Source organism: Anomaloglossus baeobatrachus, chromosome 7 (genome assembly GCF_048569485.1).
Source record: "Anomaloglossus baeobatrachus isolate aAnoBae1 chromosome 7, aAnoBae1.hap1, whole genome shotgun sequence".
Classification (NCBI taxonomy): Eukaryota; Metazoa; Chordata; class Amphibia; order Anura; family Aromobatidae; genus Anomaloglossus; species Anomaloglossus baeobatrachus.
The window spans coordinates 88,588,009-88,613,347 of NC_134359.1; the positions used below are offsets into that span (position 1 = coordinate 88,588,009).

Below are 25,339 nucleotides of genomic sequence, written 5' to 3' on the forward strand. Positions count from 1 at the left end.
AACGGGGTCACGGTTTTTACTCCAACTTGTTCGTGGTGCCAAAAAAGGACGGATCCTTCCGTCCCGTTCTGGACCTAAAGCTGCTCAACAAGCATGTGAAAACCAGGCGGTTCCGGATGGAATCGCTCCGTCATCGCCTCAATGTCCCAAGCAGATTTCCTGGCATCAATAGACATCAAAGATGCTTATCTCCACGTACCGATTGCGCCAGAGCATCAGCGCTTCCTGCGCTTCGCCATAGGAGACGAACACCTTCAGTTCGTGGCACTACCTTTTGGCCTGGCAACAGCCCCACGGGTCTTCACCAAGGTCATGGCAACAGTGGTGGCAATCCTACACTCTCAGGGACACTCGGTGATCCCTTACTTAGACGATCTACTTGTCAAGGCACCCTCTCAAGGGGCATGCCAACACAGCCTGAACATTGCTCTGAAAACTTTCCAGAGTTTCGGGTGGATCATCAATTTTCCAAAGTCAAATCTGACACCGGCCCAATCACTGACATATCTTGGCATGGAGTTTCATACTCTCTCAGCGATAGTGAATCTTCCGCTGAACAAACAGCGTTCACTACAGACAGGGGTGCAATCTCTCCTTCATGGTCAGTCACACCCCCTGAGGCGCCTCATGCACTTCCTAGGGAAGATGGTGGCAGCAATGGAGGCAGTTCCTTTTGCGCAGTTTCATCTGCGCCCACTTCAATGGGACATTCTCCGCAAATGGGACAGGAAGTCGACGTCCCTCGACAGGAACGTCTCCCTTTCTCGGGCAGCCAAAGCTTCCCTTCAGTGGTGGCTTCTTCCCACTTCTCTGTCGGAGGGGAAATCCTTCCTGCCCCCATCCTGGGCTGTGGTCACGACGGACGCGAGCCTGTCAGGGTGGGGAGCGGTCTTTCTCCACCACAGGGCTCAGGGGACTTGGACTCAGACAGAGTCCTCCCTTCAGATCAATGTTCTGGAGATAAGGGCAGTGTATCTTGCCCTAAAAGCGTTCCAGCCGTGGCTGGAAGGCAAACAGATCCGAATTCAGTCGGACAACTCCACAGCGGTGGCATACATCAACCACCAAGGCGGGACACGCAGTCGGCAAGCCTTCCAGGAAGTTCGGCGGATTCTGCTGTGGGTGGAAGCCACAGCCTCGACCATATCCGCAGTTCACATCCCGGGCGTAGAAAACTGGGAAGCAGACTTTCTCAGTCGCCAGGGCATGGATGCAGGGGAATGGTCCCTTCACCCGGACGTGTTTCAGGAGATCTGTTGCCGCTGGGGCATGCCGGATGTCGACCTAATGGCGTCCCGGCACAACAACAAGGTCCCAACGTTCATGGCACGGTCTCAAGATCACAGAGCTCTGGCGGCAGACGCCTTAGTTCAGGATTGGTCGCAGTTTCAACTCCCTTATGTGTTTCCTCCTCTGGCACTGTTGCCCAGAGTGTTACGCAAGATCAGGGCCGACTGCCGCCGCGCCATCCTCGTCACTCCAGACTGGCCGAGGAGGTCGTGGTACCCGGATCTGTGGCATCTCACGGTCGGCCAACCGTGGGTACTACCAGACCGACCAGACTTGCTGTCTCAAGGGCCGTTTTTCCATCTGAATTCTGCGGCCCTGAACCTGACTGTGTGGCCATTGAGTCCTGGATCCTAGCGTCTTCAGGATTATCTCAAGAGGTCATTGCCACCATGAGACAGGCTAGGAAACCAACGTCCGCCAAGATCTACCACAGGACGTGGAAAATATTCCTGTCGTGGTGCTCTGCTCAGGGTGTTTCTCCCTGGCCGTTTACCTTGCCCACTTTTCTGTCCTTCCTTCAATCCGGATTAGAAAAGGGTTTGTCACTAGGCTCCCTTAAGGGACAAGTCTCTGCGCTCTCTGTCTTTTTTCAGAAGCGCCTAGCCAGACTTCCACAGGTTCGCACGTTCCTGCAGGGGGTTTGTCACATCGTACCTCCTTACAAGCGCCCGTTAGAACCCTGGGATCTGAACAGGGTGCTGATGGTTCTTCAGAAACCACCGTTCGAGCCAATGAGGGATATCTCTCACGCCTTTCGCAGAAAGTGGTTTTCCTAGTAGCAGTCACTTCGCTTCGGAGAGTGTCTGAGCTAGCAGCGCTGTCATGCAAAGCCCCCTTCCTGGTGTTTCACCAGGACAAGGTGGTGCTGCGTCCGGTTCCGGAATTTCTCCCTAAGGTGGTATCCCCCTTTCATCTCAATCAGGATATCTCCTTACCCTCTTTTTGTCCTCATCCAGTTCACCAATGTGAAAAGGATTTGCACTTGTTAGATCTGGTGAGAGCACTCAGATTCTACATTTCTCGTACGGCGCCTCTGCGCCGCTCGGATGCACTCTTTGTCCTTGTCGCTGGCCAGCGTAAAGGGACACAAGCTTCCAAGTCAACCCTGGCTCGGTGGATCAAGGAACCAATTCTCGAGGCTTATCGTTCCTCCGGGCTTCCGGTTCCCTCAGGGCTGAAGGCCCATTCTACCAGGGCCGTGGGAGCGTCCTGGGCTTTGCGGCACCAGGCTACGGCTCAGCAGGTGTGTCAGGCGGCTACCTGGTCGAGCCTGCACACTTTCACGAAACACTATCAGGTGCATACCTATGCTTCGGCAGATGCCAGCCTAGGTAGGCGAGTCCTTCAGGCGGCGGTTGCCCACCTGTAGGACGGAGCCGGTTACGGCTCTATTATGAGGTATTATTTACCCACCCAGGGACTGCTTTTGGACGTCCCAATTGTCTGGGTCTCCCAATGGAGCGACAAAGAAGAAGGGAATTTTGTTTACTTACCGTAAATTCCTTTTCTTTTTCGCTCCCAATTGGGAGACCCAGACAGTGGGTGTATAGCTACTGCCTCTGGAGGCCGCACAAAGAACTACACTTAAAAGTGTAAGGCCCCTCCCCTTCTGGCTATACACCCTCCCGTAGGAGTACGGATTCCTCAGTTTTAGCTTTGTGCGCAGGAGGTCAGACACGCACGCATAGCTCCATTGTTTTTAGTCAGCAGCAGCTGCTGACTATGTCGGATGGAAGAAAAGAGGGCCCATACAGGGCTCCCAGCATGCTCCCTTCTCACCCCACTGTATGTCGGAGGTGCTTGTAAGGTTGAGGTACCCATTGCGGGTACGGCGGCAGGAGCCCACATGCTGATTCCTTCCCCATCCCTTTTTACAGGGCTCTGGGTGAAGTGGGATTTACTGGTCTCCAGGCACTGAGACCGTGCTCCATCTACAGCCCCTGGAGAAGATGCTGGATGGAGCGGAGTACATCAGGGACATGGCCCTGCTTCCTCAAGGTACTCTGTGTCCCCGTGCATTTGGCGCTCACACCGCAGCATGCTGGGTGTTGTAGTGCGCCGGGGACATCAGCGCTGCGGCGCTTGTGCCATGGCCTCATTCAGCTTCGCTGAAGCAGGCACACTTCTGGGAATCGGTCGCGCCGGCCGCTGGGACTGCGGCGCGGCTGGCACTTGTGGTGCGCCGGGGACTTCAGCGCGGGCCGCGCTTTTACGGCGGCCGCGCTGATAACTCGAGTCCCCGGCTTTTGCGGCCTGCTTCCGTTCGTTCCCGCCCCCAGACCTGCCAGTCAGGAGAGGGGCGGGACGCTGGTCAGTGCATCAGCGCCGAGGGCTGGAGTCGCTTTTTACATACTCCAGCCCTCACAATCGGCACAGAGGGGACACTGTTTCCCGCACTTTTGTTTAGGAACTCCCACGGACCGCCCCTCTCCACAGACGCCGGCAGCCATTCCTGCTGACACGCTGAGCTGCAGAGGGGAGCCGGGGAGACCCAGACAAGGACTTACCCGCTATTCAGCGGGCGGTAAGCAGCCCTCAGGGCTCACCCCCTCTTGTGCCAGTAGTATTCTTAGTATTTTGTTTCTACAAATACTTTGTATTGCATAGCGCTGGTCGCCCTTTGGCTATAGACTCTCTCACATTGCAGAGAGCCAGCAGCATGTCGTCCGTAAAACGCAAGGGTGCCAAGGCACAGACATTATATGCTTCCTGCACCGCAGGTGGGACTTTTCTACCGGCAGGCTCCACGGACCCCCATTGTGTGCAGTGCTCGGCCCCTGCGGCGCTTGCACAGTCGGGACCTCTGCTGGACGTGACCCAGGGTGTACCACCTGTGAATGCTGTCCAGGTGACAGGAACTGAGTTTGCAGCTTTTGCTGACAGAATGTCTCTCACTATGTCACAAATTCTTGACACATTGCGAGCTAGGCCTGTACTTCAGGCCACGGACACTGTGCAATCATTGCCCCCTGGTCCCCCTCAGCTGAATTACCTCCAAGCTCCGGGACGGGCACATACACCTCAGGGTGAAGACTCTGACTCGGACGATGGCCCCGGGCAGCCTAAGCGGGCTCGCTATGACGGGCCTTCACATTCATCTCAATGGTCAGGATCCCAGCGAGATGAATCTATGGGTGATGAGGCGGACGTAACTGATCAGGATTCTGATCCTGGGACCGCTCTCAATCTAGATACACCAGATGGTGACGCCATAGTTAATGATCTTATATTTAACATCAATAAGATGTTAAATATTTCCCCACCAGCTCCTCTTGTAGAGGAGTCAGCTTCGCAGCACGAGAGAATCCATTTCAGATACCCTAAGCGTACATTAAGCACTTTTCTGGACCACGCTGACTTTAGAGACGCAATCCAGAAACCCCACGCTTATCCTGAAAGGCGTTTTTCTAAACGGCTTAAAGATACACGCTATCCTTTTCCCCCTGAGGTGGTCAAGGGTTGGACCCAGTGTCCAAAAGTGGATCCTCCAATTTCCAGGCTTGCAGCTAGATCCTTGGTTGCAGTTGAAGATGGAGCGGCACTTAAAGATGCCACTGACAGGCAGATGGAGCTCTGGCTGAAATCCATCTATGAAGCGATTGGAGCGTCGTTAGCGCCATCTTTTGCGGCCGTATGGGCACTCCAAGCTATCTCAGCCGGGCTTGCGCAAGTCGACTCAGTCACACGTGCATTTGCCCCGCAGGTAGCACCATTGACCTCGCAAATGGCGGCATTCGCGTCGTACGCGATTAATGCTGTTCTTGACGCTACAAGCCGCACGGCAGTGGCGTCAGCCAACTCCGTTGTTTTGCGTAGGGCCCTGTGGTTGAGACATTGGAAAGCAGATTCTCATTCCAAGAAGTGCTTAACCAATTTGCCTTTTTCTCGTGACCGATTGTTTGGAGAGCGTTTGGATGAAATCATCAAACACTCCAAGGGTAAGGACTCATCCTTACCGCAACACAGACAAAACAAACCCCAACAGAGGAAGGGTCAGTCTGGTTATCGGTCCTTTCGAGGACCGGGCAGGTCCCAATTCGCCTCGTCAAAAAAGACTCAAAAAGACCAGAGACGATCAGATTCTTGGAGGTCTCAGTCACGCCCAAAAAGGACAGCCGGAGGAACCGTTGCCAAGACGGCGTCCTCCTGACTTGCAGTCTCCGATTCCCACACCCGCGGTCGGTGGGAGGCTTTCCCACTTTGGCGACATTTGGCTGTCACGCGTCAAAGACCGTTGGGTGAGGGATATTCTGTCTCACGGGTACAGGATAGAGTTCAGTTCTCGTCCGCCAACTCGTTTCTTCAGAACTTCTCCACCACCAGACCGAGCCGATGCTCTGTTGCAGGCGGTGGCCGCTCTAAAGGCGGAAGGAGTGGTGACCTCCGTCCCTCTTCAGGAACAAGGTCACGGTTTTTACTCCAATCTGTTTGTGGTCCCAAAAAAGGACGGATCGTATCGACCCGTCCTGGATCTAAAGTTGCTCAACAGACACGTAAAAGTCAGGAGGTTCCGGATGGAATCCCTACGCTCCGTCATAGCCTCAATGTCTCAAGGAGATTTTCTAGCATCAATAGATATCAAAGATGCGTATCTCCACGTGCCGATTGCACCAGAGCATCAGCGTTTCCTACGCTTCGTCATACACGACGAACACCTGCAGTTCGTAGCGTTACCTTTCGGTCTGGCAACAGTCCCCCGGGTCTTCACCAAAGTCATGGCAGCAGTAGTAGCTGTTCTGCACTCGCAGGGTCACTCGGTCATCCCGTATCTAGACGACCTGCTTATAAAGGCACCCTCTCAAGAGGCATGCCAGCACAGTCTGAAGGTGGCACTAGACACTCTCCAGAGTTTCGGGTGGATTATCAACTTTCCAAAGTCTCATCTAACCCCGACCCAATCTCTGACTTATCTTGGCATGGAGTTTCATACTCTCTCAGCGATAGTGAAGCTTCCACTGGACAAGCAGTGCTCGCTACGGACTGGAGTGCAATCTCTCCTTCAGAGCCAGTCGCACTCACTGAGGCGCCTCATGCATTTCCTAGGAAAGATGGTAGCAGCAATGGAGGCAGTCCCGTTCGCGCAGTTTCATCTGCGCCCTCTACAATGGGACATTCTACGCCAATGGGATGGGAAATCGACGTCCCTCGACAGGACTGTCTCCCTCTCTCAGACTGCCAAGGACTCTCTGCGTTGGTGGCTTCTCCCCACCTCATTGTCACAGGGAAAGTCGTTCCTTCCCCCGTCCTGGGCAGTGGTCACGACGGATGCGAGCCTATCAGGGTGGGGAGCGGTGTTTCTCCACCACAGGGCTCAGGGGACGTGGACTCAGGAAGAGTCCACCCTGCAGATCAATGTTCTGGAAATCAGAGCAATCTATCTTGCCCTGCGAGCCTTCCAACAATGGCTGGAAGGCAAGCAGATTCGGATTCAGTCGGACAATTCCACGGCGGTGGCGTACATCAACCACCAAGGGGGAACACGCAGTCGCCAAGCTTTTCAAGAAGTCCAGCGAATTTTGACGTGGGTGGAAAGCAGAGCGTCCACCATATCCGCAGTTCACATCCCAGGCGTGGAAAACTGGGAAGCAGACTTTCTCAGTCGCCAGGGCATGGACGCAGGAGAATGGTCCCTTCACCCGGACGTGTTTCAGCAGATCTGTTGCCGCTGGGGGACGCCGGACGTCGATCTGATGGCGTCACGGCACAACAACAAGGTCCCAGTTTTCATGGCACGGTCTCACGATCACCGAGCACTGGCGGCAGACGCCTTGGTTCAGGATTGGTCGCAATTCCGACTCCCCTATGTGTTCCCACCTCTAGCATTGTTACCCAGAGTTCTCCGGAAAATCAGGTCCGACTGCCATCGAGCCATACTCGTCGCTCCAGATTGGCCAAGAAGGTCGTGGTACCCGGATCTGTGGCATCTCACGGTAGGCCAACCATGGACACTACCAGACCGTCCAGATTTGCTGTCTCAAGGGCCGTTTTTCCATCTGAATTCTGCGGCCCTGAACCTGACTGTGTGGCCATTGAGTCCTGGATCCTAGCGGCCTCAGGTTTATCTCATGAAGTTGTTGCCACAATGAGACAGGCTAGAAAACCATCCTCAGCTAAGATCTATCACAGGACGTGGAAGATATTCTTAGCGTGGTGCTTGGCTCAAGGGTTTTCTCCCTGGCCATTTGCATTGCCAATTTTTCTTTCCTTCCTGCAGTCTGGGTTGGAAAAAGGTTTGTCGCTTAGCTCTCTTAAGGGTCAAGTCTCCGCGCTATCCGTATTCTTTCAGAAGCGCTTGGCACGGCTTTCTAAAGTACGCACGTTTCTCCAAGGAGTTTCTCATATCGTTCCTCCTTACAGACGGCCATTGGAACCCTGGGATCTGAACAAGGTTCTCATTGCTCTCCAGAAGCCGCCTTTCGAGCCTTTGAAAGAGGTTTCCCTTTCTCGGCTTTCACAAAAGGTAGTTTTTTCTTGTGGCGGTCACGTCTCTTCGAAGAGTGTCCGAGCTAGCGGCGTTATCTTGCAAATCTCCCTTCCTGGTGTTTCACCAAGACAAGGTAGTACTGCGTCCAATTCCAGAGTTTTCTCCCAAGGTGGTTTCTTCCTTTCATCTCAATCAGGATATCACTTTGCCATCTTTGTGTCCGCATCCAGTTCACCAATTTGAAAAGGGTTTACATCTGTTGGACCTGGTGAGAGCACTCAGGATTTACATTTCTCGCACGGCGTCTCTACGCCGTTCTGATGCGCTCTTTGTCCTAGTCGCTGGTCAGCATAAGGGATCGCAAGCTTCCAAATCCACCCTGGCGCGGTGGATCAAGGAACCAATTCTTCACACATACCGTTCTGCTGGGCTTCCGATTCCATCTGGACTGAAGGCCCATTCTACCAGAGCCGTGGGTGCGTCCTGGGCATTGCGGCATCAGGCTACGGCTCAGCAAGTGTGCCAGGCGGCTACCTGGTCGAGTCTGCACACGTTTACCAAACACTATCAAGTGCATACCTACGCTTCGGCAGATGCCAGCCTAGGTAGACAGGTCCTTCAGGCGGCGGTGGCCCACCTGTAGGAAGAGGCTGTCTGACAGCCCGTTCATGTGGTATCTTTTTACCCACCCAGGGACTGCTTTTGGACGTCCCACTGTCTGGGTCTCCCAATTGGGAGCGAAAAAGAAGAAGGGAATTTTGTTTACTTACCGTAAATTCCTTTTCTTCTAGCTCCAATTGGGAGACCCAGCACCCGCCCTATTTGTTCTTAGGGTTTCGTTTTTCGGGTGCACATGTTGTTCATGTTGTTTCTTAAGTTCTCCGATCTTGTTATCGGATTGAATTTGTTTTTGAAACTGTTATTGGCTTTCCTCCTTCTTGCTTTGGTACTAAAACTGAGGAATCCGTACTCCTACGGGAGGGTGTATAGCCAGAAGGGGAGGGGCCTTACACTTTTAAGTGTAGTTCTTTGTGCGGCCTCCAGAGGCAGTAGCTATACACCCACTGTCTGGGTCTCCCAATTGGAGCTAGAAGAAAAGGAATTTACGGTAAGTAAACAAAATTCCCTTCTTCTTCTAGCTCCAATTGGGAGACCCAGCACCCGCCCCTGTTTTTTGTGTACACATGTTGTTCATGTTGAATAGTTTCAGTTCTCCGATATTCCTTCGGATTGAAGTTACTTTAAACCAATTATAATTTTTTCCTCCTTCTTGCTTTTGCACCAAAACTGAGGAGCCCGTGAGCACGGGGGGTGTATAGGCAGAAGGGGAGGGGCTTTACACTTTTAGTGTAATACTTTGTGTGGCCTCCGGAGGCATAGCTATACACCCAATTGTCTGGGTCTCCCAATTGGAGCTAGAAGAAAAGGAATTTACGGTAAGTAAACAAAATTCCCTTCTTTGCAGTTATGACAAAACTGCAGTGTGCAGACATACCCTAAGGCTATGTGCGCACTTTGCTTTTTACCTGTTTTTTATCTGTTTTTTTGCTGCTTTTTCAACTGCAGCATTTAATGCCAAAATGGTTGTGGTCTGCTTTTCAAGCAAAGTCTGTGGGAATTTGGGTTTCTTGTCCGCACTTTGCAGTTCAAACTGCAGCCTTTTCTTCATTGTTCCTTATGGGAGACCTAGACCATGGGTGTATAGCTTCTGCCTCCGGAGGACACACAAAGTACTACACTAAAAGTGTAGCTCCTCCCTCCGAGCATATACACCCCCCGGATGACAAATCCAACCAGTTCAATGCTTTGTGTTCAGGAGGATCACACACACACATGCATTCTCTGAATTTTGATTTTTGATTTTTGATTTCAAAGATTTGGAAGAAAAGCGGGTCCAATCTGGACTCCCGGCATGTCCCTTCTCACCCCACTGTGTCGGCGGTGCTGTTAAGGTTGATTTTACAAGGCTGGAGCCTTCACATGCCGCGCTCCTTCACCATCCCCTGAGGCTCTGGCTTGAAGTGGGAGCCATCACGGTTCTCACTGCTTTGCAGGAGACCGGTCTCCATCCGCAGCCCTTTCAGGATCCTGCCGGACGGAGCGCTCACCCCTCAGGGACCTGGCACCTGCGTCTCACAAGCTAAGTGCTGAGACGTTATTACCACAAATAGTGGTCTTTCCAGGGGTCCCTTGTACTTTATATATTGGGGAGAGTGTGTTATATGACTGTGTTAACATTTCCGGCCGGTACTCCAGTTTTCACTGGAGAACCGCGCCGATGGTGCCTGCACGCTGGCCGCATGTTTAAATCTAGGCCCCGGCTTCGCCTGAGGCCTAGTTTCGATTTCACTGCCCCTGCATGTCAGTCATGCAGAGGGACAGTGCGGCTCCGCCCAGCGGCTGTTTAGCACAGTGAAGGGACACTCCTCACTGAGGAAGGATTCCCTCCCCTGTATACCTCATTTGCCCTCCGGATCCAGCTCTCAGAGTAGGCCCCGCCCCCTCTCCTCGCTCCGGCGCCATTTTCTCAGCGTTCTCAATGTCTGCATCCACATTGTGACAAATGGGGGCCTGGGCTGGGGGATCTGGAGGGCACAGAGATGTCCCTATGTTAAACGGTCTGGCAAGCCACAACCTCCGGTTGTGCAGCTGCTTATATACTGTTTATATACTCTGCTGGGGGTCATTCTGGACAGAGCCCCCACTTCTGCAGCATGTCTCACATCAGAGCAAGGCTGCAAGGCTGTTCTTATTATGCACTGCATGTAGACTCGTACTGCCTGTACCGAGCACATAACCACATCAGTGGTCCCTCCAGCTGCTCCGGCTCCGGTGGCTGAACCCCCGGTTTGGGTAGAATCCCTCTCTCCAGGGGACAGCTGTCCCGGACACTGCTGAGCATGCATCAGCCCCCTTCTCAGGGCGCTTCTGCTGCTACGGCTCGCTCAGCAAAGCTCACAGAGGATTCTTCATCTGCTCCCAGACCCCGTCCTCCTAAAATGGAGACGCAGGGTCCCCCTTCCTTCCTCGTCCCGCGGCTCTGATTCACGAGCTGACTCGCAGGATGAGGAGAATGCCTTTACTAGGGGCTCGGACGCTACTGCATGTACCCCATTGATCTGTCCGAAGGTGACGCAGATGCTAATGATTTGATTGCGTCCATTATATTTGTACTGGACCTCAATCCGCCTGTATCAGGGGTGCATTCCCCTCTGGCAGAAAGGCATCAGTATACCTTAAGAGAACAAGGAGTGTGTTCCTTAACCACTCCAGTTTGTCAGCCCACTGTGACCAAGCCCAGAGCCTGTCCTGACAGACGCTTCCCACAGCGTGGTTCTGATTACTGTTTCCCCCTTCCACCAGTGGTGGTCAAGGAGTGGGCTCATTCACCAAGGGTGGACCCTCCGGTGTCTAGACTTTCAGCCCGGATAGTTGTATCAGTGGCTGACGGAACCTCTCTAAGGCTCCCACTGCCCGCCAGGTTGTCCTTCTGGCCAAATCTATATATGAGGCGGCAGGGGCCTCGTTCTCCCCATCCTTTGCAGCAGTGCGGGCTCTCAAAGCCATCTCTGCTTCTCTGGAGGAGATGCATTCCCTCACCAGGGACTTTATGCCCGAAATGGTTGCCTTAACTTCCAGGCTTCAGTCCTTTCATCCTATGCCATGTCTGCCATGCTAGAGGCTTCTCACCGCACTGCGGTGGCCTCGGCTACTTCCCTCGCTATCCGCAGGCTCCTGTGGCTTCGAGAGTGGAAGGCAGATGCTTCTTAAGAAGTTCCTTGCTGGACTCCCTTTTGCTGGGACCAGTCTATTCGGTGAACAACTGGATGAAATTATTAAGGAAGCTTTTGGCAGGAAGAGTACTTCCATGCCACAAACCCAGGAAACCTGTCCAGGGCAGGAACCAGTCGAGGTTCGTTCTTTTCGTTCCTCTAACTGGTCGTCCTCTAAGCCCTCGGCCTCGTCCACTAACTCAGTCAAGGTCCGTAAACCAACTGGCGCATGAAGCCGCGTCCTCAGAAGTCCGCAGGAGCTGCTGCCACCAAGGCAGCCTCCTCTTGATTGTCTGGCCGCGCCAGTAACGTCCTTGGTCAATGGCAGGCTTTCCCTCTTGGGCGACGTGTGGTTTCAACACGTCTTCGATCAGTGGGTGTGGGTTACCATCTCCCACGGCTACAGAATAGAATTCTATCCAGCCCGCCAAACAGATTTTTTCGGTCAACTCCCCCCTGCTCCAAGGCCGCCGCCTTCTCACAGGCCGTGGCATTCTTGCAGGCCAATGGAGTAATTGTACCAGTTCCCGACTGGGAACGGTTCTGAGATTTCTACTCAAATCTCTTCCTAGTCCCCGAAAAGGACGGTGCTTTCCGACCTGGATCTCAAGCTTCTCAACAAGCATGTTCAGGTGTGGCATTTTTGCATGGAATCTCTGCGATCAGTCAATGACCGAAGGAGATTTCTTAGCATCCATCGACATCAGAGATGTCTATCTGCATGTGCCAATCGCAGTTTCACACCAGCGTTGGCTACGTTTCGTAATCAGAGAGGAACATTTCCAATTCGTGGCTCTCCCCTTCGGGTTAGCCACGGCCCCTCGTGTATTCACCAAGGTCATGGCAGCAGTGGTTGCGGTTCTGCACCTCCAGGGGTTGGTAGTGGTTCCTTACCTGGACGACCTTCTAGTCAAGGCTTCATCCAGTGCAGACTGTCAGCGGAGTGTCTCGCTCACTCTCAGCGGAGTGTCTCGCTCACTCTCGCCACGCTTGCAAGTCCACTCTGACCCCGACCCAGGAACTTACGTGCCTAGGGATGCAATTCGAGACTCTGCTGGCACTTGTGAAGCTGCCCTTAGTCAAACAGCAGTCCCTTCATCTGGCTGTTCGCTCTCTGCTGAGGCTCCGCCGTCATTCCATCAGGCACCTCATGCAGGTGCTGGGTCAGATGGTGGCGTCAATGGAAGCGGTTCCCTTTGCCAGATCCATCTGCGTCCCCTGCAGCTGGACATTCTCCGCTGTTGGGACAAGCGGACCTCTTCCTTGCACAGGCTGGTGGCTCTGTCGCCACAGACCAGGAGCTCTCTTTAGTGGTGGCTTCGGCCCCTCTCTCTGTCCCAGGGACGCTCCTTTCTGGCCCCGTCCTGGGTGATTCTCACCACGGATGCCAGTCTATCCGGCTGGGGAGCAGTGTTTCTCCACCACCGAGCACAGGGCACTTGGACTCCGTCCGAATCAGCCCTCTCGATCAATGTGCTGGAATTCAGGGCTGTACTCCTAGCTCTCGTAGTTTTTCTCCACCTGTCGGCGGGCAAGCACATTCGAGTCCAGTCAGACAACGCGACAGCAGTTGCCTACATCAATCACCAGGGTGGGACTCGCAGCCGCCTAGCCCTGTTGAAAATTCAACGCATCCTTCAGTGGACGGAGGACTCCAAGTCCACCATATCCGCAGTCCACATCCCAGGCGTAGAAAACTGGGAGGCAGATTATCTCAGCCTCAAACCGTGGACAGCGGTGAGTGGGCCCTGCATCCGGCAGTGTTCCGGTCAATCTGCCGCAAGTGGGGCACTCCGGAAGTGGATCTAATGGCATCCCGGCACAACAACAAGGTCCCGGTTTACGTGGCTCGCTCCCACGATCCTCAGGCCTTGGCGGCGGACGTGCTGGTTCAGGACTGGTCCCAGTTCCGTCTGGCCTACGTGTTTCCCCCTCTAGCTCTCTTGCCCAGAGTCCTGCGCAAGATCAGAATGGAGGGCCGTCGGGTCGTACTCATCGCCCCAGACTGGCCCAGGCGAGCTTGGTTCCCAGACCTGCTCCGTCTGTCCGTAGAGGTGCCGTGGCATCTCCCGGACCGCCCAGACCTTCTCTCACAGGGTCCGTTTTCCGCCAGAATTCTGCGGCTCTCAGATTGACGGCGTGGCTCTTGAGCCCTGGATCCTTACGGCTTCAGGCATTCCTTCCGAGGTCATCTTCACTATGACTCAGGCTCGGAAGTCTTCCTTGGCCAGGATTTACCACAGGACTTGGAGAATTTTCCTGTCCTGGTGTCGTTCTTCCGGCCATGCTCCTTGGCCGTTTTCCTTGCCGACCATCCTGTCCTTTCTACAGTCCGGTCTGCAGCTAGGACTGTCCCTCAATTCCCTCAAGGGACAGGTCTCGGCTCTGTCAGTGTTGTTCCAGCGGCGTATCGCCCGGCTGGCCCAGGTGCTCACCTTCATGCAAGGCGCATCTCACATCATTCCGCCTTACCGGCGGCCTCTGGATCCCTGAGACCTTAATCTGGTCCTGACGGCCTTACAGAATCCCCCCTTTGAGCCTCTTAGGGAGGTTTCGTTGTTTCGTCTTTCACAGAAAGTGGTCTTTCTGGTGGCCATAATTTCTCTCAGGAGAGTCTCTGATTTGACTGTGCTCTCTTCGGAGTCACCCTTTTTGTTTTTTTTCACCAAGACAAGGTGGTTCTCCGTCCGACTCCGGACTTTCTCCCTAAGGTGGTGTCTCCTTTCCACCTTAACCAGGACATTTCATTGTCTTTCCTTTGTTCGGCCCCTGTGCATCGCTTTGAGAAAGCGTTGCATGCTTTAGATTTGGTGCCGACGCTCCGGATCTATGTGTCACGCACCGCTGTTCTTAGGCGGTGCACCTCTCTTTTTGTGCTGACCACAGGTCAGCGCAAGGGTCTCTCGGCTTCTAAACCGACCCTAGCTCGTTGGATTCGGTCGGCCATATCCGATGCCTACCAATGTTCTCAGGTGCCTCCCCCGCCGGGGATTAAGGCGCACTCGACCAGAGCTGTCGGTGCCTCTTGGGCCTTCAGGCACCAGGCTACGGCTCAGCAAGTCTGTCAGGCTGCCACTTGGTCTAGTCTGCACACCTTTTTAAAGCACTACCAAGTGCATGCTCATGCTTCGGCAGATTCGAGCTTGGGCAGACGCCTCCTTCGGGCGGCTGTCGCCCATTTGTGAAGTTAGGTTTTGCCTACTTCTCAGTTTCTGTTTATTTCCCACCCATGGACTGCTTTGAGACGTCCCATGGTCTGGGTCTCCCATAAGGAATGATGAAGAAAAAGAGAATTTTGTTACTTACCGTAAATTCTTTTTCTTATAGTTCCGACATGGGAGACCCAGCACCCTCCCTGTTGCCTGTTGGCAGCTTTCTTGTTCCGTGTGTTTTTCACCGGCTGTTGTTGTAGACAGAGGTTCCGGTTATTCCGGGTTTGACTCTATCTCTACTTATGGGTGGATGTCCTCCTTCAGCTTTTGCACTAAACTGGTTGGATTTGTCATCCGGGGGGTGTATATGCTCGGAGGGAGGAGCTACACTTTTAGTGTAGTACTTTGTGTGTCCTCCGGAGGCAGAAGCTATACACCCATGGTCTGGGTCTCCCATGTCGGAACTATAAGAAAAAGAATTTACGGTAAGTAACAAAATTCTCTTTTTTGTTGCAGAACTTTGGTCAAAAACTCAGCTTTGCAGTGCAAAACCCAAATGGCAAAAACAAAAACATGACAATTGTTTTTGCCATTTGGGTTTTGCACTGCAAAGCTTTTTGACCAAAGTTCTGCAACAAAAAGGCTGCAGTTTGAACAGCATAGTGCGGACAAGAAAACCAAATTCCCATAGACTTTGCTTGAAAAGCAGAACACAACCATTTTGGCATTAAACGCTGCAGTTGAAAAAGCAGGTAAAAAGCAGGTAAAAAGCAGGTAAAAAGGAAAGTGCGCACATAGCCTTAGGCTACATGCGCGCACTGCAGTTTTGTTGCCACAACAAAACTGCACCTTGTCCCAGATTTGTAAAAAATATGCTTGTAAGGGCTTGTGCGCACATTGCGTAATTTCATGCATTTACGCTGCATATAGAACTGCAGCGTAACTGCATGCGTCTTGCGTTCCCAGCACAATCTATGAAGATTATGCATAATCCGTGTGCACGTTGCTTTTTAGAACACAGCGATTTGAGTGTCAAAATTTTGACCCAAATCCGTGCGTTGAAAAAAGCAGCATGTCAATTATTTTGTGCGCTTTGGATGTAGCTCCCACTCTGTCTATGGTGGCGGCAGCATCCCGAGCGCATGAAATCGGCATTTATTCTGCTGAAACACTGCATCCATTACGCAGTGTTTCTGCAGCGATTTAAAGCTCACATGCACTGCCAAATCGCTGCAGAATATTCAGCATGTACGTGCGAACAAGCCCTTATGATGCTGTGTTTTTAGGGTCTGTGCAAACTAGGTAGATGTGTTTCTTCAGCAAAATATGCTCCCTCTGGCAGAATTCCGCACCTGCGGCAAAAAAAACGCACCCAAAATCTGCATGCGGTTTTACCATTCTGCGGTTTGTTACGGTTTTGCCATAGTTTTCTCCCTGCGGTTTTTAACCATTATCAATGTCAAAACACAGGGGAAAACCGCAGGTACCTGTGGAAAAGAAGTGACATGCTGCTTATTTTTGCTGCAGAAATTCTGCAGCAAAACCTGTAGGGGAAATGTGCGCACAGCATTTTGGATTTCTCATAGATTTTGCTGGGGAAGGACTGCATGAACTTTATGAACAAAAAACGCTCCTTTTCTGCAGCAAAACCCGCAGCAAATCCGCAGCAAAAAACGCAGTGTGCGCACAGGGCCTAAGTGCATTTTTGATGTTTTTTGACCATGCGATTTTTGATGCGTTTTTTCAGTAGAAGCAAGCCAAAAAAACGCAAAAAGATAGAACATGCTGCAATTTTTTTGTCACAAGTTTGTGACAAATAAACTCTAGACAAAAAAACTGCAACGCGCGCACAGCAAATCTGAATTCTCATAGACTTTGCTGAGAAGTCAAAAGTTGGAAGTTTCTGACAACAAAACTGCACCAAAAAAAGCATCAAAAATGCAACAAAAACTTCAGCGTGTGCATTTAGCGTAAAGCTGAGCTTTGAAAGAAAAGTCTTTGCAGGTACTATACAACGTCACAATTGCAGATGTTATTTTTTTATGCTGTTGCATGTAATTGAAGTTTACTTTCTTTCTACATTTTTTCTTACACAATTACTTTCTTGCAGGCTGGGATTAGATGGGATGAAAATGCAGGTAAATTTGATGTCTTTTTAATGTTGGAACTTAAGGCTATGTCCGCATTTTTCGTCGAGGTAGTTGCAGTTCTAAACGCATCCTCTGGCAGAAATGGTTTTTGCCAAAGTTGGTTTTGACCACAAAAACACGATAAGTACTCGTGCATTTTTACCGCGTTTTAACTGTGTTTTAGCGCGGTTTACATGCTTTTTCATTGCTTAAAGTCAGATGCTGCACGGTGGCTCAGTGGTTAGCACTGCAGTCTTGCAGCGCTGGGGTCCTGGGTTCAATTCCCACCAAGGACACTATCTGCAAGGAGTTTGTATGTTCTCCCCGTGTTTGCGTGGGTTTCCTCCGGGTCTCCGGTTTCCTCCCACACTCCAAAAACATACAGTTAGGGACCTTAGATTGTGAGCCCCAATGGGGACAGTGTTGCCAATGTATGTAAAGCGCTGTGGAATCAATAGCACTATATAAATGAATAAATTATTATTATTATTATAGATGCGTTTTCAATACAAAGACACTACTAAATAAAGTTTAAACATTCAAACATTATGAAAAAAACAGGAAAAAATGATAATAAATATATTGATTAAAATCATACACAAAATACATATTTGTATTAAATATATAACTATTTTCTTTATCGTTCCTTTGGGAGACCCATACCATGGGTGTTTAGCTTCTGCCTCCGGAGGACACACAAAGTACTACACTTAAAAGTGTAGCTCCTCCCTCTGAGCTTATACACCCCCTGGTAGCCAGTCCTAGCCAGTTTATTGCTTTGTGTCAGGAGGCATACATCCACACATGCATTCTCATCTGATTTGTTTGACTTTTGGAAAGAGTTTAAAGAAAAGCGGGTCCATGTCTGGACCCCCGGCATGTCCCTTCTCACCCCACTGTGTCGGCGGTGTTGTTAAGGTTGATTTACAAGGCTGCAGCCTTACATGCCGCGCTCCTTCACCATCCCTTCTGGGCTCTGGCTTGAAGTGGGAGCCAGCACGGTCTCCCTGCCTGGCAGGAGTCTCCATCGACAGCCCCTTGAGGATTCTGTTGGACCGGAGCACTCATCCCCAGGGACATGGCTCTGCGTCTCAGCAGCTAAGTACCTGAGACGTTTATGTTGGTGGTCCCGGTTCTTTATTGTAAGGGGAGAGTATGCTGTATGTGATTGTTTTAACTTTTCTGGCTTTTCTCCAAGTCCACCATATCCGCAGTCCACATCCCTGGCGTAGAAAACTGGGAGGCAGATTATCTCAGCCGTCAATCCGTGGACGGTGGCGAGTGGTCCCTGCACCCGGCAGTGTTTCAGTCAATCTGCCGCAAGTGGGGCACTCCGGACGTGGACCTAATGGCACCCCGTCACAACAACAAGGTTCCGGTTTACGTGGCTCGCTCCAACGATCCTAAGGCCTTCGCCGCGGACGCTCTGGTTCAAGACTGGTCCCAGTTTCGTCTGTCCTACGTGTTTCCCCCTCTAGCTCTCTTGCCCCGAGTCCTGCGCAAGATCAGAATAGAGGGCCGTCGAGTCATCCTCATTGCATCGGACTGGCCCAGGCGAGCTTGGTATCCGGACCTGCTCCAACTGTCCGTGGAGATGCCGTGGCATCTTCCGGACCGTCCAGACCTGCTCTCGCAAGGTCCGTTTTTCCGCCCGAATTCTGCGGCACTCAAATTGACGGCGTGGCTCTTGAGTCCTGGATTTTGACGGCTTCTGTTATTCCTCCTGAAGTCATCTCCACTATGACTCGGGCCCATAAGTCTTCCTCTGTCAAGATCTATCACAGGACTTGGAAAATTTTCCTGTCCTGGTGTCGCTCTTCCGGCCATTCTCCTTGGCCATTCTCGTTGCCGACCCTTCTGTCTTTTTTACAGTCCGGTCTGCAGCTAGGACTGTCCCTCAACTCTCTCAAGGGACAAGTCTCAGCTCTATCAGTGCTGTTCCAGCGGCGTCTTGCCCGGCTGGCTCAGGTCCGCACCTTCATGCAAGGTGCGTCTCACATCATTCCGCCTTATCGGCGGCCCTTGGATCCCTGGGACCTTAACTTGGTCCTCACGGTATTGCAGAAACCCCCTTTTGAGCCCCTTAGGGAGGTTTCTTTGTATCGTCTTTCTCAAAAGGTGGCCTTTCTAGTTGCCATAACTTCTCTCAGGAGAGTCTCTGATTTGGCTGCGCTCTCCTCGGAGTCACCTTTTTTGGTTTTTCACCAAGACAAGGTAGTTCTCCGTCCGACCCCGGACTTTCTTCCTAAGTTGGTCTCTCCCTTCCACCTTAACCAGGATATTTCCTTGCCTTCCTTCTGTCCGGCCCCTGTTCATCGCTTTGAGAAAGCGCTGCATACTCTAGATCTGGTGCGTGCTCTCCGGATTTATGTGTCTCGCACCGCTGCGCTTAGGCGGTGCACCTCTCTTTTTGTGCTAACCACAGGGCGGCGCAAGGGTCTCTCTGCTTCTAAGCCGACCTTGGCCCGTTGGATTAGATCGACCATTTCGGATGCCTACCAGAGTACTCAGGTGCCTCCCCCGCCGGGGATCAAAGCACACTCGACCAGAGCTGTCGGTGCCTCTTGGGCTTTTAGGCACCAGGCTACGGCTCAACAAGTCTGTCAGGCTGCCACTTGGACTAGCCTGCATACCTTTTCGAAGCACTACCAAGTGCATGCTCATGCTTCGGCAGATGCGAGCTTGGGCAGACGCATCCTTCAGGCGGCTGTCGCCCACTTGTGAAGTTAGGCTCCGCCTACTTCTTAGTTTTTCTGTTTATTCCCATCCAGGGACAGCTTTGGAACGTCCCATGGTATGGGTCTCCCAAAGGAACGATAAAGAAAAAGAGAATTTTGTTACTTACCGTAAATTCTTTTTCTTATAGTTCCATATTGGGAGACCCAGCTCCCTCCCTGTTGCCAATTTTCTTGTTCCATGTGTTATCACCGGCTGTTGTCGTGGACAGAGTCTCCGGTTGTTCCGGTTCTTACTCGTTCTTACTCTACTTGTGGGTGGCTATTCTCCTTCAGCTTTTGCACTAAACTGGCTAGGACTGGCTACCAGGGGGTGTATAAGCTCAGAGGGAGGAGCTACACTTTTAAGTGTAGTACTTTGTGTGTCCTCCGGAGGCAGAAGCTAATCACCCATGGTATGGGTCTCCCAATACGGAACTATAAGAAAAAGAATTTACGGTAAGTAACAAAATTCTCTTTCTTCGGCGCTCCATTGGGAGACCCAGACGATTGGGTGTATAGCACTGCCTCCGGAGGCCACACAAAGCAATTACACTAAAAAGTGTAAGGCCCCTCCCCTTCTGGCTATACACCCCCAGTGGGATCACTGGCTCACCAGTTTTCTGCTTTGTGCGAAGGAGGTCAGACATCCACGCATAGCTCCACTGTTTAGTCAGCAGTAGCTGCTGACTATATCGGATGGAAGAAAAGAGGGCCCATATGGGGCCCCCAGCATGCTCCCTTCTTACCCCACTTGTGGTTTGTAAGGTTGAGGTACCCATTGCGGGTACGGAGGCTGGAGCCCACATGCTGTTTTCCTTCCCCATCCCCCTTGGGGGCTCTGAGGAAGTGGGATCTTACCGGCCACCAAGCCCTGAGGCCGGGCTCCATCCACAGACCCATAGAACCTGCTGGATGTGGAGCGGGAGTGCCGTTCAGGGACAAGGCCCTGCAACTTTCAGGTACTCTGTGTCCCCGTATGGCAGGCCACGCACACCCCAGGCTTGCTGGGTGTGCTAGTGCGCCGGGGACTGTAGCGCTGTGCGCTGGGCTTATAGTCCCCGCAGATTACTGGGGGACTTTATGTGTGTGGATCGCCGCGCCGACCGCCCCTGGAGCGGCGGCGCAGCTGCGACTTGTAGTGCGCCGGGGACGCGCCGACCGCGCTTTTACGGCGGCGGCGCTTCTAACTTTAGTCCCCGGTTTTTCTGCGGCCTAGCTCCGCTTCGTTAACGCCCCCCACCCTGTCAATCAGGGTAGGGGAGAGACGTTGTTCAATCGGCAGCGCCGAGGGCTGGAGCACGATTTACATGCTCCAGCCCTCTCACTGAGCACAGTAGGACACAGGCTTCGCGCTTTTTCTCTGTGCACGCCCTAGGCCCGCCCCCAGGCTTGCAGCTCCCCAGGACGCCGGCAGCCATTATACACATGCAGTCTGGCTGGAGAACGGACGCAGGCTCTGGGGGACCCAGGCTAGGGGTTTCTGGCGACCACACACCCGCGCTAAGCGGGCGGTAAGCAGCACATACGTGCGGCCCCACTAGTGCCACAGTGTTATATTTGTGTACTGCACTGTAAGGTCGCTTCTTGGCTGTACACCCTATATTGCTTTGAGGAGACAACAGCATGTCATCCGCAAAACGCAAGGGTGCCAAGGCACGGGCTGTATACACTGCTTGTACAGCATGTGGGGCTAATCTACCAGCAGGCTCCAACGACTCTCATTGTGTGCAATGTTCAGTCCCAGTGGCACTTCGTCAGCCAGAGCCTATGGTGGTGGTAGCCCAGGCAGAGACGCCTGTGAACCCTACCCCGGTGACGGGGACAGGATTTGCAGTCTTTGCTGATAAAATGTCTGTGACTATGACAAAAATCCTGGAGACCTTGCAGTCCAGGCCAGTTGCTCAGACCATGGACACCGCTGTGTCTATGTTCCCCGGCCCCCCTCAGCTGGAATTAATCCGTAATTCAAGGGGGTCCCAGGCATCACAGGCTGAGGGCTCTGACTCCGATGACAGTCCCAGTCCGCCTAAGCGAGCTCGCTGGGAGAGACCCTCCACGTCATCACGCGGATCAGGGTCTCAGCGAGAAGGGTCTCTATATGATGGCTCAGAGGTGGGTGATCAGGAGTCTAGCCCTGACGCCGCACTCAATTTGGATACGCCAGATGGTGACGCCATGGTAAATGACCTTATAGCGGCCATCAATAGGCTGTTGGATATTTCTCCCCCAGCCCCTTCTGCAGAGGAGGCAGCTGCACAGCAGGAGAAATTCCATTTCCTGTATCCCAAGCGTAAATTGAGTACTTTTCTGGACCACTCTGACTTCAGAGAATCCATCCAGAAACACAATACTTATCCGGACAAGCGTTTTTCTAAACGCCTTAAGGATACACGTTATCCTTTTCCCCCTGACGTGGTCAAACGCTGGACCCAGTGTCCAAAAGTGGACCCTCCAATATCCAGGCTTGCAGCTAGATCCATAGTTGCAGTGGAGGATGGGGCTTCACTTAAAGATGCCAATGACAGACAGATGGACCTTTGGTTGAAATCTGTCTATGAAGCTATCGGCGCGTCGTTTGCTCCAGCATTCGCGGCCGTGTGGGCGCTCCAAGCTATTTCAGCTGGTCTGGCACAGGTGGACTCTCTCATACGTCCAGCAGTGCCGCAAGTGGCGTCCCTAACTACGCAAATGTCTGCGTTTGCGACCTACGCTATCAATGCGGTACTGGACTCTACGAGCCGTACCTCAATGGCATCCGCCAACTCTGTAGTTTTGCGCAGAGCCTTGTGGTTAAAGGAATGGAAAGCAGATTCTGCTTCTAAAAAATGTTTAACCAGCTTGCCATTATCTGGAGACAGACTGTTTGGTGAGCAATTGGCGGAAATCATTAAACAGTCCAAAGGTAAGGACTCCTCCTTACCCCAGCCCAGATCAAGCAAACCTCCACAGAGGAAGTGGCAGTCAAAGTTTCGGTCCTTTCGAGGCTCGGGCAAGCCCCAATTCTCCTCGTCCAAAGGGACTCAGAAAGAGCAAAGGAGCTCTGATTCCTGGCGGGCTCACTCACGCCCCAAGAAAGCAACCGGAGGTACCGCTTCCAAGGCGGCTGCCTCATGACTTTCGGCCGCCTCCCTCCGCATCCTCGGTCGGTGGCAGGCTCTTCCGCTTTTGCGACATTTGGCTGCCACAGGTCAAAGACCGGTGGGTAACAGACATTTTGTCTCACGGGTACAGGATAGAGTTCAGTTCTCGTCCTCCGCCTCGGTTCTTCAGAACTTCCCCACATCCCGACCGAGCAGATGCCCTTCTGCAGGCGGTGAATTCTCTAAGAGCAGAAGGAGTGGTGGTCCCTGTTCCTCTTCAGGAACGAGGTCAAGGTTTTTACTCCAATCTCTTTGTGGTGCCAAAAAAGGACGGCTCATTCCGTCCTGTTCTGGACCTAAAACTGCTCAACAAGCATGTGAACGCCAGGCGGTTCCGGATGGAATCCCTCCGCTCAGTCATTGCCTCAATGTCTCAAGGAGATTTCCTAGCATCAATAGACATCAAGGATGCTTATCTCCACGTGCCGATTGCTACAGAGCACCAACGCTTTCTCCGCTTCGTGATAGGAGACGACCATCTTCAGTTCGTAGCTCTGCCATTTGGTCTGGCGACAGCCCCACGGGTGTTCACCAAGATCATGGCGGCAGTGGTAGCAGTCTTGCACTCTCAGGGACACTCTGTGATCCCTTACTTGGACGATCTACTGGTCAAGGCACCCTCTCAAGAGGCATGCCAACTCAGCTTGACTGTTGCACTGGAGTCTCTCCAGACGTTCGGGTGGATCATCAACTTCTCAAAGTCAAATCTGTCACCGACCCAATCACTAACGTATCTTGGCATGGAGTTTCATACTCTCTCAGCGATAGTGAAGCTTCCGCTGGACAAGCAGCGGTCTCTACAGACTGGGGTGCAGGCTCTCCTTCAAAGTCAGTCGCACTCCTTAAGACGCCTCATGCACTTCCTCGGGAAGATGGTGGCGGCAATGGAGGCGGTTCCGTTTGCGCAGTTTCATCTGCGCCCACTTCAATGGGACATTCTCCGCCAATGGGACGGGAAGTCAAAATCCCTGGACAGGAAAGTCTCCCTTTCCCAGACGGCCAAGGACTCTCTGCAGTGGTGGCTTCTTCCCACCTCATTATCACAGGGAAGATCCTTCCTACCACCGTCTTGGGCGGTGGTCACGACAGACGCGAGTCTGTCAGGGTGGGGAGCAGTTTTTCTCCACCACAGGGCTCAGGGTACGTGGACTCAGCAGGAGTCCACCCTTCAGATCAATGTTCTGGAAATCAGAGCAGTGTATCTTGCCCTACTAGCCTTCCAGCAGTGGCTGGAAGGGAGGCAGATCCGAATTCAGTCAGACAACTCCACAGCGGTGGCATACATCAACCACCAAGGGGGGACACGCAGTCGGCAAGCCTTCCAGGAAGTCCGGCGGATTCTGATGTGGGTGGAAGCCACGGCCTCCACCATATCCGCAGTTCACATCCCCGGCGTAGAAAACTGGGAAGCAGACTTCCTCAGTCGCCAGGGCATGGACGCAGGGGAATGGTCCCTTCACCCAGACGTGTTTCAGGAAATCTGTCGCCGATGGGGAAGGCCGGACGTCGACCTCATGGCGTCCCGGCACAACAACAAGGTCCCAACCTTCATGGCACGGTCTCGCGATCAAAGAGCGCTGGCGGCAGACGCCCTAGTGCAAGATTGGTCGCAGTTCCGGCTCCCTTATGTGTTTCCACCTCTGGCACTCTTGCCCAGAGTGCTACGCAAGATCAGATCCGATTGCAGCCGCGTCATACTCGTCGCCCCAGACTGGCCGAGGAGGGCGTGGTATCCGGATCTGTGGCAGCTCACGGTCGGCCAACCGTGGGCACTACCAGACCGACCAGACTTACTGTCCCAAGGGCCGTTTTTCCATCGGAATTCTGCGGCCCTGAACCTGACTGTGTGGCCATTGAGTCCTGGATCCTAGCGTCTTCAGGATTATCCCAAGGGGTCGTTGCCACCATGAGACAGGCTAGGAAGCCCACGTCCGCTAAGATCTACCACAGAACGTGGAGGATATTCTTATCCTGGTGCTCTGCTCAGGGAGTGTCTCCCTGGCCATTTGCATTGCCTACCTTTCTTTCTTTCCTGCAATCTGGGTTAGAAAAAGGTTTGTCGCTCGGCTCCCTTAAAGGTCAGGTTTCGGCGCTATCCGTTTTTTTTCAGAGGCGTTTGGCACGCCTTCCTAAGGTGCGCACGTTCCTACAGGGGGTTTGCCATATCGTACCCCCGTACAAGCGGCCGTTAGATCCATGGGATCTGAACAGGGTACTAGTTGCCCTCCAGAAGCCGCCCTTCGAGCCTCTGAGGGAGGTTTCACTTTCTAGACTATCACAGAAAGTGGCTTTTCTGGTAGCGATCACATCTCTTCGGAGAGTGTCTGAGCTGGCAGCGCTATCATCCAAGGCTCCCTTCCTGGTCTTCCACCAGGACAAGGTAGTGCTGCGCCCCATTCAGGAGTTTCTCCCGAAGGTGGTATCCTCTTTTCATCTTAATCAGGATATCTCTTTGCCTTCGTTTTGTCCTCATGCAGTTCATCGGTATGAGAAGGATTTACATTTGTTAGATCTGGTGAGAGCACTCAGAATCTACATTTCCCGCACGGCGCCCTTGCGCCGTTCGGATGCACTCTTTGTCCTTGTCGCTGGTAAGCGCAAAGGGTCGCAGGCTTCTAAGGCCACCCTGGCTCGATGGATCAAAGAACCAATTCTTGAAGCCTACCGTTCTGCTGGGCTTCCGGTTCCATCAGGGCTGAAGGCCCATTCTACCA

At 52.7% G+C, this 25,339-nt stretch overlaps 1 protein-coding gene across 1 annotated transcript in view; it reads left to right on the forward strand.

Moving 5' to 3' along the window:
• Nucleotides 1-25,339, forward strand: part of LOC142245106 (lanosterol synthase-like) — a 116,387-nt gene that overhangs the window by 35,250 nt on the left and 55,798 nt on the right. Inside the window, exon 11 of the mRNA XM_075317435.1 lies at nucleotides 16,750-16,777. Coding sequence (XP_075173550.1) covers nucleotides 16,750-16,777 — 28 coding nt within the window. The remainder of the gene's footprint in view (nucleotides 1-16,749; nucleotides 16,778-25,339) is intronic.